Raw genomic sequence first — 14751 nt, forward strand, 5'->3', positions numbered from 1 at the left:
TAAAATAAAAAAGTGATAGCTAATATTGATAAATGATGATGATCCATTGTTTTTTTATAACATTTAATTATCTGACCTTTTTAATTATTTATCCAAAAGGCGGTCGGCTCGCTGTATTACCAGGCCAACCACCAGCACCACTACCACCGCCACCGCCGCCGTCAACAGGTAAATGAACATTAGCTGGCATGTTAAGTGGTAAATTAAAAAATGGTAACCCCATAGATGATGGGTCATGAGGAAAGTTATGGGCACCTCCATCAGCATTATTATTAGCACCACCACTGCTGACAGCAGCTTCATCTTCATCTAAAGGAAGTCTCTCATATGCAACATTAGTAAAAGATGCAGCTATTACTATAACTGGTCCAGAAGCTATAAGGGCTCCCACAACATTCCCTCCAACAACTTGACCCTGTCCACCGGCTAAATAAATTGTCAAACTAGTCGCACCCGGTGGAGCCGGTGGCGGTAAAAAAGAACCCGAAAGTGAAAGTATCTCAAACCGGCCATGAAGTGTCACAACAGATCCAGCTGCAGCCGGTTGCCGAAGACTAACGTTGTTTACCGTCCCACTACCGCTGACTATACATATCCCACGTTGACGTTTCCTAGCGTAGTCAGCAACGGATTCGTAAACATCGCATCCGTTGCTGATTTCAAGTATGTGAGCTCTAAGGGTGTTTGCGCTTTCTCGGGTGATGATAACTGGTGGTCTTGGTTTGTTTTTGGAGCCGGGAGGACGACCACGAGGACGGCGGCCGCTTCCTTCCCCAGAACCAGGGGTGGATTGGTTCGTGTCGTCTTCGGAATCGGGTGGGATTTGGAGGTGAAGATCAGGGCGGTTTTGGAGGGTGAAAGGGGAAGTAGAGTTGTTGTTAGCCATGTATTTGGGTGTATGTAAATTAAAAGAAGTTCTAAAAAAAAAAAATTAAAAATAAAATAGAGGCTAGGATAGGAGGAAAGAGTCCAAGAATATAATATAAATAAATTATGAAGGTAATGGAGAAAATTTAGGTTTTAAAAAAAAAGGTAACACATGAGGGTTCTTTCTTTATTACATGTGGGGAAGAAAGAGAGAGTATATATGTGTGTTGCTTAATTTATATAATGGAGGAAAAGGAAAGCAGAACCCTACGTAGGGAATATTACTTTGAAACTTTCATTTAATAAGTTAATATATATTCGAGTATATATATAATTAATGCTTTGAATTAGGTAACTAATTGTAATACAATTCTATTTTTTTCTTTTCTTTTTTTACAGGTGACTCGAATAGAAACAAATTTCCTTATTAAATACTGTAAGTTGTACTGTAATTTATTCATAATTATATTCGAAGTATTTAAAGACGACTTTTCACAACTATACATGTCGTGCCTCTAATCTAGGTGTTCATTTATATATATACTGGCCGGGAAGTTAAAGATGAATAAACTAAAACAAACGTATATATATCATGAAACTCAACAAGCAAGGCTTAGCAAATCTTAAATCAAGTGGTTAATTAACGCTTTTGTTTTTGATGATATGCAAACGTTAAAGGTCCGATTTTAATTTCTTATAAGACAAGAGTATCTTTTCTACTCAAGAAGTAAGTTGCCTATATTGCATCTTTATCTTCACCGATTATACACCATTATATTGTAGACGGTATATATTAGCATTTATAAACCGTGGAAGACGATATCAAGTGTTACTCACTTAAATGTATCATGAAAATTACTTAGCACAACTTGGTGATCCTTTACCTCGACAAGATAGTTCTTAACCGGCACATGCATGGTAATTGTAACATCTCAAGTTAATTAGACAGTTCAAAGAGAACTAATTAAAACTTTAATCACATAGTATTGGAATTAAGTAGATGAAATGAGTTAAAAATGTAAAGCTTAACTGGTCAGAGAGGCGCTCTCAGTTTTACCCAGGGTCTTGAGTTTGATCCTTGGGGATGACAAACCTTGCGGGTTTTCCCTCTGAGTACCTGTAATGGTCCATAGTCAATACCTCGTTGTCTATGGTACGTGCAATGTTTCACCATTATATGTTGAGGTTTCTCTGATGTCGTATAGCGACTGAATGTTAAAAAAAATATAACAAATAAGTGGACAAAAACATGAGAACTACTGGTTTATTTCTCATTTGCATCTGAACTCAAAATCAAAGAAATATCGTTAAATAATCCAAATTCAAAAGTTTAATATCTCAATTTTCTAGATTTGAAAATAATAAAAAAAAAAAACACATTGACTTGCTAAAACTAAGGTGTGGGTTGTTGTAATCATTTTAGAAAGAAAAAATTATATACAATAGAGGACACTTAATTCTTGGAAGAATTGAATTTGAGCTAACTTTGAAGGTACCCGTTATTTGTTATGATTGTATCCGTAAAAGGAAGCATCGGGTATTAATTACTTACATTTTTTCTATTTATTGATTCATTATTCTACAAATTTAAACCCTGATTTACAATAATGATATAAATCAAAATATAAATTATAGTTTCAAGTATCGTTGTATATCAACCTCCTAATTAAACTAATCTTTATTAATAATCTTAATCAATTTTTGGTTGATTTATTGCATTTTTTCCCCAAAAATTATCTTTCTAGCTAACACATAATACACGCTCGAAACGAGGAAGGGAAGGCTGTGAAAAGTGAAAACGGTGGGAAAAACTTGCTTAATAAACAAGAATTAATATTTGACAAGAACGGTCCCTTAACTATGACATTTTAATATTTTAGTCCAAACTCTTAACACACGCAAGTCTAAATATAGCATGTATTCCAATATTTATACATTATTATATACTTTTGTCGTTTTATATATCTTAATCTTGGCCTTTTATTTAAGATGGTACGGCAAAATTTTGGAATGTTGTCTGATTTAATTAATAAGTTTGAGTACACAATAGTGAATTGAGATTTTCAAACTAGTGCCCTGTGCATTATTTAATGAAGTATACTTTCTTAAAATATTTTAAATAAAATATGAAAATATGTATTAATTATTTATTTAAAAATAGAAATTGTTAGGTTGAATTAATACACATTAAATATATTTTTTGATTAATAAGGAAATAACAAGTTCATTAAATGTTTCTTAACTAGTGCACTAGGGGCACTAGTTAGTAAATCTCTTATCAAAATGCTTATATTCGAATTAGTTGAACATAAGAGATCCAACAATTATAATTAACCACATATTACTTAGTCAAATTTCTATCCCAACGATGGTGTAGTTTGGGATATCTTGTGTCAAAAATATGTTAATTAGGTTTCGTTTTCCAAGTTATTTGACACACTTCAGGACATATATAATATATAGGCAGTATGGCACTATTATGAAAGGACACAACTCGAAAAGAATTTTTTTTATATTTTTAATTATCGGAATTCACCAATTGACTTTGAACCAATAATTTACTCTAGTTGTCGCCATTGTCGCCATTGCTGCTACCGTCACCATTACCCGTCACGGCCACCACCACCGTTGTTATTACATCGCCACCACTACCGTCGTTACGTACACCGTCGCATCGCACGGATACCGCTCTTAATACGTACATGAACGACGTTTTTGATGTATAATCGTATATGAAAGGACGAAGTATATGCGTCAATATCACAATGAATAAAACTATTTTCATTTGAAGAGTAAACAATAAAGATTTATAGGTGAAAGCGTGTACCAAAACTACATATCACATGTGAATAAAGAGTAAAGTGCGCGCAATTTCTTTTCTTTGCTATAGATAATTGTGACCAATATATATATTACATGGGACGAATAAATTCTTCGAGACTTGAATTCATATTTTTGGACAAACATAAAAAAGGCTGAAATATTCTCTAGATATGAATGAACACACCAAGTTTCTAAGTTACAATTTGTTTTTTCAATTGCTACATTGAGTCCATACATCACAATGCATGAATAATGGAGTAAAGCGATGAGAGTTTTGGAGTTAAAGTAAAACATATATATAGAAGTATTTTAAATGCAATACAATGGCCTTGTGGGGGGTGGGAGGAGGCAACGTGTTACAAATTAAAGTTACATCGCGTTTATTCCTTCCAAAAACATTCCGTGAATCAAAGGCGCCCTTACACTGTGTTCTTGAGTTGTTTGAAAGAAAGAAAAGAAAAGAACACAAAGAATTGCAAAATAAGTTGTGTTCTTGAGTTTAACTTAAGGATGGAAATGAAATGAAAGGGAAGGAGTTGAAAGGATTTTTTAGTTGATTTTGTTTATGTTGAGTCTTGGATTCGCTGATAAGACTTACTTGCTGACGTGTGTCGTCAGCGAGTCCAGTGACTCTCTTCAGCGGGTTGTATGCTGCCCAAATGTTTGTCATGGCGGGAAGAATTCAAACCAGATGAAGACAAAAGTCACATGGTGGTTCTTCCAACTGTAATTTGTCTTGTATGACAAAGGTACAATTGGGACCAAAGCAAAGTTTTTCTCTTTCATACCCGATTTGGTAAAGAAAACAAAGGCTCATGCATGCAAGTACTTCGAGCCAATGAAACGTCGACAACGACCATCGAGTCACTATCATTGTAAGGTTGTGTTGCCCTAATTCTCCTCTATAAAAGGCAACACAACCGCAACATAAAATGTGTGTTAGTCACCTAGAAAAAGTGTATGTCACTTTGTTTGTAATTGTTCAAGTTTGTAACGTGTCTAGACTTAGTAATTACTTTGTTCATTTGTATTCTTTTAAGTCAAGTTTGTAATATCGACCATGTATTCATCGTTTAATCAATGATACATATGATTATGCTTGCATAGATTTGTTACACTTGAACTTATTATCGTTTTTGTTGATTACTTTCTTATTTACTTTCTTGTCTAGTTTAATTATAATACAAGTTGTGCAATCCGTGGACTATCAGTTTAAAAAAGTTTATCCCCATTTTTAGGATGATTTGGAAGGAAGATATGATGACTTCTGATCATTTTATTTCTTTTATAATTTAAACTCAAGAACATAGTGTTAGTATCCATCAATTTGCCAACACTTAAAGTTGTAGATTTTTAACTCAAATTTTTTAGTTTAAATAAATTTCTAGACATTTTTAGCTCAATATAGTTTGATACATAAAAGCATGAGAAACATTTATAACTTGTTCATGTTAACTAAAAATATAAATAATTGTAATATTACTTTTAATTACGACTAATGTTATTTTATCAGAGATTAAAATTAAAATGTCGAACCTAAATTGTACTTTCTATGTTATATAGCGGATAGAAATTAAGTACATGCATGTAATTAATAAAATAAAAAATACTGTAAATAAATACTGTAAAAGAGAACCTACTAGTCAAACGCGCCTTTCTGAAATAATGTATATGAAACATGTCCACACCCACACCTCTAAAAGTTTGAAATAGGACTGGTCACGATATATATATTTGTTTTTAAGACTAGAAACTAAATGGCAGAATAAATTATTAGTATATATGTTCTGAACTTTCTTGTAAAACTGGAACAAACTCTGCTTGTTTCCTTAATATTCTACCGGTTTCATTTCTTGTTTCTTGTTGCTCCTACCCATGTATATATGTGACAGCTTATATATATATATTATATATATCTTCCAGCAGTATCATGCATGTCAGCTATTGTTTAATCGATCTTAATTAATGATTCTGAGTTCTGCTCTGTATATCCATCGAGTCCCATTTACTTTTTACTTGGACAACTAGATCAAAGACCATGAACAAGTTTAAAGATCACACTACAAAGGAGTAAAGGGAATTGAAATAAAGCTGTTTGACTTTGAAAATCAAGTTAATCTTTGTCGACGTCGACATGACGTTGCCAAGTGTTTCTTTTTCTTTATCAGTAAAACAATTAGTTTATTATAATAAAAAAATCCTACCAGACCTTTTGTTGAAGATTTATTTTCATTTGAAACTAGCGTTATACCCGGTGGTTAGTCGGGGATAACCAAATGTTAAATATATATATATATATATATATATACTAAAACCAAAAAAAAACAAAGAGAACAAAATTAGAAAACACAGAGGAATACGAAAATAAAATGAAAAAGTGATAAACAAATGTTACATGTAAAAAAGGTATAAAAACCAAACATTTAAAAATAAGCACGAATATTAAATGAAAAAGAAAAAAGATAAAAACAAAACATATACGATCCGAATAAATTATATATAACATTTTAAAGAATTATAAAAGAATAAAATGTTAAGTGTAACAAAAAGTTATAAAAAACAAATATTAAAAAAGACTGGAAAAAAAAACACAAATTATATAAAGTTAAGGGGTAAACATAATAAAAAGGAAACAAGAGGGGCAAAAAAGAAAAAAAGAAAGGGACAAAAAAGAAAAAAGAAACAAAGGAGGGGGCAAAGTGTATAAAAAAAACAACAATATAAAGAGAGGAAAGGGGAGGGTTTCAAACTCATGACCTCTTTCCTTCAAGTGAAGCCACACACCACTACACCAAGCCTCAGACATGATAATTATTTGACAAACATTATATTTAAGTTAAGACTGCAAATGAGGACAAAAATAATACTGTTCACACAAGAACTCTTTAAATAGGTTATAATATAATATAATTTTGGCTTTTTCTTTTCCCTCTAATATAAAATTGCCTTCATTTTTTACCATTTAATTAATTCTTTTTTATTTTATTTTAAATAATGCGGTTTCTACGATTTGTCATCACCAAATGTTGGTTCTGAGTATCTTGAGATGAGACATGTTGGCGACTACATCTGTCTTTCTTAAAAACATAAAATTCTTGTAGTGAGATAGTTCCAAATAGTATATCAAATATGCTTCTTAGTTAATAAGACATACATTGTTTAAAAAAAATATTAGGTCAAATAAATATGTGTCAAAACATATTCTCTGAAAAGAATAATTATCGTACCATGGGAGCCCCGGAGGGAGTGCAACCAAGACATACGTCCGGGACACAATTTTGAGGGGCACAAAAATTTTATATATTATATTATATATGTAAAGGTTTTAGGTAAAATAAAACAATTATTAGAGTAAAATAAATAAACAATATATGTAAAAGTATAATATTATAATGTCTATCATTTTGTTAATGTTATAATGTCTCAATTATATAAAAAAATTTGCTTATATATTTGGATTCCTTAGAGTTGGGGGCACTTTTTTTTCTCGACTCGAACTGGGCACTTGATTTTTCAAGGCCGCCACTATCGTACATTGTTGTAATTACAAGCTAAAAAAGAAAACGATGGAATAAGGTAACACGATATATCAACATTGATAATCTTATAATAAAAGTTTCTAAACTTAATATATGTAATCACTATATATCTTTTTTGTTTAAGCGTAATTAGAAAGAAGAAATACGAGTAGTATAAAATGTATGATGGTTTAATCTCAAATCAAATTATGAAAAGAAGCCCAAAATACTATGACATTAGGAGTTTATCAATTTAGCCTTGTTTTGGGCTTTTGGCAGATTTTAATAGGGGCGACAGTCTTGTCACTTTGGGTGGAGAAATAACCTTTTTTGGGCTAAATATGGCATCTTTAGACTTTATTAGTAAACAAAATTACTCAATTAGTTAGAGGAATTACAAAGGTAAATACAACAATTTTACAGAAAGTTAATCAGGTCTTTAGATGCCAATGGACGTTTGATTTAGTGATACAAAGGTGAGGTCACTGAGGTGGAAGGTTTTGCCTCTCCATAAATCCTACATTCAAATCCGGATTTTTACGTTTAATTATCAAAAACAAATGACTAATAGCTAACATTTTTTTATTACGAGTAATATTTATCTTTATTTCATAAACATTTATCGTTGAATTGATCACTCAAATAGATTTTCAGATGTATCCTTTAACATTTCATAAGATTATATTTGCATAAATTATACTGTAATTATTTCTCTAGATCATTGAATTTAACAACTAATTACATTTTTGCATTAATATTTATCTTGATAAGCATTTATCTTTTGTTGATCACTCAAATAGATTTTCCAATGTAGCCCGAGTATACCCTTTAACATTTCACTAGGCGGTGACGCTAATGCGATGGTTATGGGTGGCGACGACGATTGATGGTGGTGACGACGAATAGTGTAAGCTACTGATGTAAATGTAATTAATATAGTGGTTAGTGTAATTATTTTAAGAAATGAGGACTAATGGTGTATAATAGATATCTGTGGAAATAATTAAATTAGTGAATAAGTAAGATAATGATGTAGAAAAAGAGTAGGGACATTATAGTCATATTGGGTAGAGTAATTTCAACATTTTCATAGATAAAATGTATTATTCTTTTTATAATATAGTATAGATAAAGATAAGTATATATTTGCATAAATAATATTTCTTTCTCTAGAATTGAATGCAAACATTTATGTTGTTCCAAAAATATAACTTTGTCAAGTGTCTCGATATAATATCGGCTATGATGTTATTTGTTATTTAGTGCTTCTGTAGCCCTAATAATAGTCGTAACATCGATCATTTGTAGGTGTTATTCATGTGTCTATTAATTAGTCTCCCTATAGTCATCAAATGACTACTGAAACATATATTATAATCAAATTGTGATCTAGGATGCGGAGGGGTCTAGTAGGTAGTGGCCGGCGTGGTGAAACTTTACTCAAACATGCGGTTCACGGAGGTCAGAAAATTTATCTCAAAGTAAATTTAGAGCCGTTAGTTTTACAATTTGTATCTATTGAGATGTGAATTGTTCTTAATATTATTGAAACAATGAAAGGCTTTATATAATCAATGTATAACTTGTTCAACAAGTAAAGACAACTAGTTATTAGGAAACTATAATCTACTAAATATATAAAAGTATTAATCAACTAAATATAATATAACTAGGAAACTATCCTTAAACTAGGTAATATCCTTAATACGCTCTCACAATATGGCTTACCCGTAAGAGAAGCCAATCTTGGACTTGAACTTGAATTTGACATGTTGGACTTGAACTTGTAAAAAACTTCCTTAATACGTCCCCACAAGATGATTGACCATAGCTCGGACTTGAACTTGAAACATTGATCTTTGACTATCGGTTTTTTTTAAGGTAGCGAAGAACTCGATTGAGGTACTAAAAATTTGATGAAAAAAGAAAAATAGGTTGCTCGTTGGAGCGGAAAAAAAAAAAAGGTTGCTCGTACGAGCAAAAAGAAAAGAAAAAAAAATAGGTTGCTCGTTGGAGCAAAGAGTGAAAAAAATAAATATTTTTTGTACGTTGAAATCGGCCACTACGGTATGGGCTTATGAATGAAATTGCTGGTTGGAGCTTTTGATTAATGGAACCGGCCACTACGGCATGAGCTGATGGATTAAAAATCGCTCGTTGGAGCTTTTGATTAATGAAACTGGACACTACGGTATGAGGTTGCGCATTGTTTGAAGGCAACAAGTCAAATAAACCGGCCATTACGGTATGGGCTGATGAATTGAAATCAAAAAATTTGAAACCGGCCACTATAGTATGAACATAGATTTTTTCCCTTAAACAATAATTTGGATTTTGATTCGACAACTATCGAACTAATTTGATTTGCTTTGTTTGTGATTTGCGGCCGTAAAAGTAAAACACACTATTGTTTTGAAGTTTTCCAAGTCAGTAATAATAAAACAAAACAAACAAATTGACTTGATGTTGTATTACAAAGGAAGATATTGTGATGGAGGGACTTCAACTGAAAAACGAAAAAAAGAATAGAAAATTGATTTTTGACTTTTGTGGATATTGTGAACGGACATCTCGAAAACCATTTTTTTTTTTTTTAAGGTTTTGGTGTGTTGCAGCCGAGAGGAACAAAGCAAAGAAACTTTTTACGACGATTAATCGAAATAATATATGATTGGGGTTTTGATCGGATGGTTTTTTTTTTCTTTTTTCTTTTTTTGTGATTTTTGAAGAACAAATTGTTCGTTGGAGCGGATTTGGCTCTGAATACCATATTGTGATGTGAATTGTTCTTAATATTATTGATACAAATGTTTTATATAGCCAATGTACAACTTGTTCAACAAGTAAAGACAACTAATTATTATGAAACTATAATCTACTAAATATATAAAAGTATTAATCAACTAAATATAATATAACTAAGAATATAATCTACTAAATATATAAAAGTATTAATCAACTAAATATAATATAACTAAGAAACTATCCTTAAACTAGATAATATCCTTAATAGTATCTGCTTAGTAATCATTATATTTACTTTTTCTTTTCTTTTTTTTTACAGAAAAATTCTAAATATATTTTTAAATACAAAAATTTACATTGTACTACAATTGGAGTAAACAGCTAATAGTTTCGTCATGCATATATCGATTCATTCATCCTTAGTTAAGCCTATACCCTTGCATGGAATTGGGTCAGATCAGGTGTATATCTTAATCTTAATTTTAATATATACTATAAGACAGTTGAACTAATGACTTATTAACCAATTAAATTGCTTAATTTCATCAAATAAATTTTCGCTTATGTCATCATTTAGATTAACTATAAATTAAAAATCCTAATAATCATTATCCAAATATATTATTATATTAGTATTTATATTATTTTGTAGAAAAAGTCTCATTAATTTACACTTTTTTGATTTCCATCAATATAACCCTAAATACTTAATTTATATTTATTTTTAACCATCAACTTGAGAACTTTTTTTAAAATTTATAATCATTTAATTAGTTAAACAAATTTCAATATATTAAATATTGTCTACAAAAAATTATTTCAAAACCTAATGACTTATTAACATATTAGATTAGATTTTTATAAATTATAAATATTAATAGTTAGTTTAATATTTAATATAAACACAATTTGAACTCTAGATATATATCCAAAACATAATAACAGATGACGATATACAACATCTTTATGCTAAACACAATAAGAATCACAAAACATGCAATGGTCACAGAACAAAACACGATTTACAATACAGGGTTACTTGAATACTAAATCGAATTCAATATGAACTCTATTCAAGATTCATTACATCTCTCAAATCAAAAAGGTACATAATTTTTTATTTTTTTTTGTATATTAGGTTTGCGTATTAATGTTTAAAGCTATAGTCGTCACTCAAATCAAGAGACCTAATTGTTATCAAAGAGTATGAAAACAATCTTAATTGTTATCTAATTATTATATGACATGTGATTGAAAATAAACCTATGCGTGTTATGGGTCCGCATCATGATTACATACATATACTTGAATTTCAAATACATGATCAAAAGTATGTTTATAATTTAATTCTTAATTATCTTTCATAATAATATCACATTATGAGTACAACTGGTTTCAAAAAGTTATATAATAGAGATTTATTATAACATGTGCCTTGTGGAATGAATACGACAAACAATTTCATCAATATGTCTCAGCTAATAATGACAGTGACGAACATATGATTATTGTACTATTACTTGCAAAGTGTAACACTTAAAACCCTATATCTTCAAAATTATAAGCTTTTATGAGTTAAATGTATGAAGATCTAATATTCATAATATTGTAAACCCCGTGTCCAGTGTTGAACACGGGTCTAAAATCTAGTTCACTACTAAAAAAATGCATTTGTCAATGGCCCAATTGTGTCGCTAGCTAAGCAAAAATAGGTGATCGATGATACGCCTCCTTGCCTAACAAATTTCGTGACACGTTTACAATTGCCATCTTTATGTAACGAAATAACTTGTGTTGGTGGTAAAAGGCCTAGAGTATTCAAGAGATGGTGGTTGTTGGATACGGTATGGGCTCCACCCTTGTTGTCGTATCGAGAACACAACTGTGTGTGTCTTTGGTTAGTGGTGGTCGTCAAAGATGATGGCGGTGGTGGTGTTGGTGGTGGTGCATGGGCGTTGAAGGATGAATCGAAGGACTGTGTGTGTTTCGTGGCTGGAATGGGAAGAAGGAGAAAGGGGAAGAGATTAAAAAAAAAGAGTATGATTTTGGTTTTTTATGAGGATGATGATATAATTGCTAGGATCTGTCTCTTGATTTTCTTACAAATTTGGATGCACAAATGAACAAACCACGTGTATATATATGTTGCAAGAAGTCAATTGAAGCCATTTAACTAATTAAAGTGTATGTTATTGTGCATAATCTTCATTAGTTAGCAAATTTCTTTTTAATACTACTTGTAAGTTGTAATAGCTAACGCTATGAGTCGTATGTTATATGAAATTGTAAAAGTTGAAATAGGTCGTTAGATAAAAAGGAAATGTTAATTTCGAAAATGGAAAACGACTGAAGGTTGTTATTTGAAATGGTCATGTCATTATGTTTGAATAGTCACATGTGAAAAGAGTACAAGTGTACTGGAAGTCTTTTTACGACTTTTTTTAATTTGAAAGATTTTATTTCACATTTTTAGCCGAATGTGTATTTTTTTTAATATTCGTTTATATAAACCCAATCTTCAAAAACAACATTATAATTAAAGAATGATATCTTAAACTCACGCCCATTCTCATTCAATTAAATTATCATCATACTTATATAGTTATATTTTTACTTATATACTCGTATATCCGTAGTTTTTCTTTGAGCCTAACCAAACACATCCAACCGATAAATCACATTGAATACTACTAGACTAAAGTAATTACAATCCCACTGGTGGTTAATCATTGTTCATAATTGGCTTCACTTTCTGGAAAGCTAAAGAATGTTGTTTTTTGGTGAAGAATTATACATCCAAATCTGCTTTATTTTGCCACTTTTTTATCTTCGATATCAATATCATATTCTAATCATACTCACATAACTTTTTTACTCCAATCAATTCATTACATTTTAATTGTTACACTCTAAAAGCACTCTCAATAAATTGATTCAATACACTCCAATAGACAGTCCAATGTCAAATCTGTAAAAAAAATTTATATAAATTACTCTCATTCACAACTAATATCTAATATATCCAATACATTAATTATTAAATAATAATATGTGAAAGAGAAAGAATAATATAATTAAAAAAAAAAAAAGATAGCCTATTTGTTTCGTATTCCCTGCAACGGAATGTTCAATACGTGCGTGAATACATATCACACCCAACGGTGTGCTTTTGTATACATTCTTAATATTATCCAATACTACTCCCATGGAGCATGTTCTAAATAGAAGCACGTACAATATATCATGAGGATGAGAATACAATGTTATCTGATAAATGTAAAAATATTAAGAATTCCATTGAATTAAAAATATTTATATATCACACAAAAATTCCTTTTAATTAATAATCAAATTAAAATTTCTATAATAAAAACCAAAAAGTGATAAAGTGAATTAAAATAAGAAATAAAAAAAATTAAACGCGTTAAAAAAATAATGTGTTGTCTGTCTGTCCACACCAAAGGTGGCGTCACCATTTCTTAGTGTTATCATGGTTTGAGTTAATTAATTGTATGCTTTATGTTTTGAAATTTTGAGATGGTAATCAAAATTTGCACTATTCAAAGTGATGAAGCTAGTATAAAAAATTTCAAGTTGTAGCCTTGTAACTTTTAATGGTCTGCCACATATTGTAGACTATTTACAGGATAGAATGCATCAGTTTCAAAATTAACTAATTGATAACAAATATACAGTCATACCTATATAAGTTAATACTCAATAAATTAATAGCTCGATAAAATTAATAAATTGTCCAGATCCAACTTAAAAGAACCAGTGGAAATCAACACTCGATAAATTAATAACTCACTAAATTAATAAAATATCACACCCTCCAATAAGTCTATTGGAATTAGCTCTGTATCAATGAAATCTCATTAAAAAGAATCGATTCAATACATTTCTTATGTACCTATGGGTGCTATGTTGGACACAACACTATTAATTTATAGAAGTTTCACTGTAGCTTGATTATTAACTGTTAATGAACTTTTGGCCGTGAAAAAAATCTTTAGGAAGTCGTGTTAAAACTTAGAAACTGGTACTTAATCATTAATTGGAGTGTCACATTGCAGTTGTTGAGTTAACTACCGTTAAAAACATCTCTAGAACAATTTTTAATCGTGACAAGAACCATCAATATCGTTGGAGTGACTAGATCCAGAACCCCAAGTAGGCTTGTAGTTTGGATGATGAAGCTCTTTATTCTCCTCATCCGTCTATGGCTACGAGCTGAGTTTTGTATTGAGTTTATGATTGTGGCCCGCTACTTTGTTGATGCATCATTCTGGCTATATCAGGTTATTCGAGTATTTATTTCCTCGGGACTTGTATGGGTGTATATTAAAAACATCTCAGAGTGAAAACCGGTGGCGTGACTTTTATCGATGGAGGTTTTTCTTATGTCTCGTTAATCGTAATCGACATAAGTTTTTTCATCCCTTTTATAGACCTTATAGTTTTTTTTTTTTTTTGAATGACAAAATAAATACCTTGCTGTTAAATCCCCAAGTAGGTTCGAGTCTACATATTTAATGTATTCAAGAACAGTTATGTCATGCATTTCCTTTTCTTTGCTCTTTCTTATTGTACTCTTTTGTAACTAATCTCGTTGTCTTTTCAATGATATTTTTGCATTTCCAAAAAAAAAAGAAAAATTTACCGTTAAAAAATAACATTAACTTGATTATCAACAAAACAAAAAACCGTATTTATAGCAAGCAAACACAAGGCTGCACATTGGCATAACAACAGCAAAGATAAATAGACAATTGGCTTTAGAAATACACTGAATACC

General features: G+C 30.6%; 1 protein-coding gene across 1 annotated transcript; it reads right to left on the bottom strand.

Annotated features, from left to right (window-relative positions):
- On the bottom strand, nt 1–968 carry LOC122593630 (AT-hook motif nuclear-localized protein 23-like). The gene has a single exon (XM_043766056.1). The coding sequence runs from the start codon at nt 884–886 to the stop codon at nt 89–91; it is 798 nt and encodes a 265-aa protein (XP_043621991.1). The 5' UTR covers nt 887–968; the 3' UTR covers nt 1–88.
- Nucleotides 969–14751: the final 13783 nt, after the last annotated feature.

Source organism: Erigeron canadensis, chromosome 3 (genome assembly GCF_010389155.1).
Source record: "Erigeron canadensis isolate Cc75 chromosome 3, C_canadensis_v1, whole genome shotgun sequence".
Taxonomy (NCBI): Eukaryota; Viridiplantae; Streptophyta; class Magnoliopsida; order Asterales; family Asteraceae; genus Erigeron; species Erigeron canadensis.

Bases quoted from the DNA above. Each gene is read 5' to 3' on its own strand.
- LOC122593630 (XM_043766056.1), bottom strand. From the start codon at position 886: ATGGCTAACAACAACTCTACTTCCCCTTTCACCCTCCAAAACCGCCCT.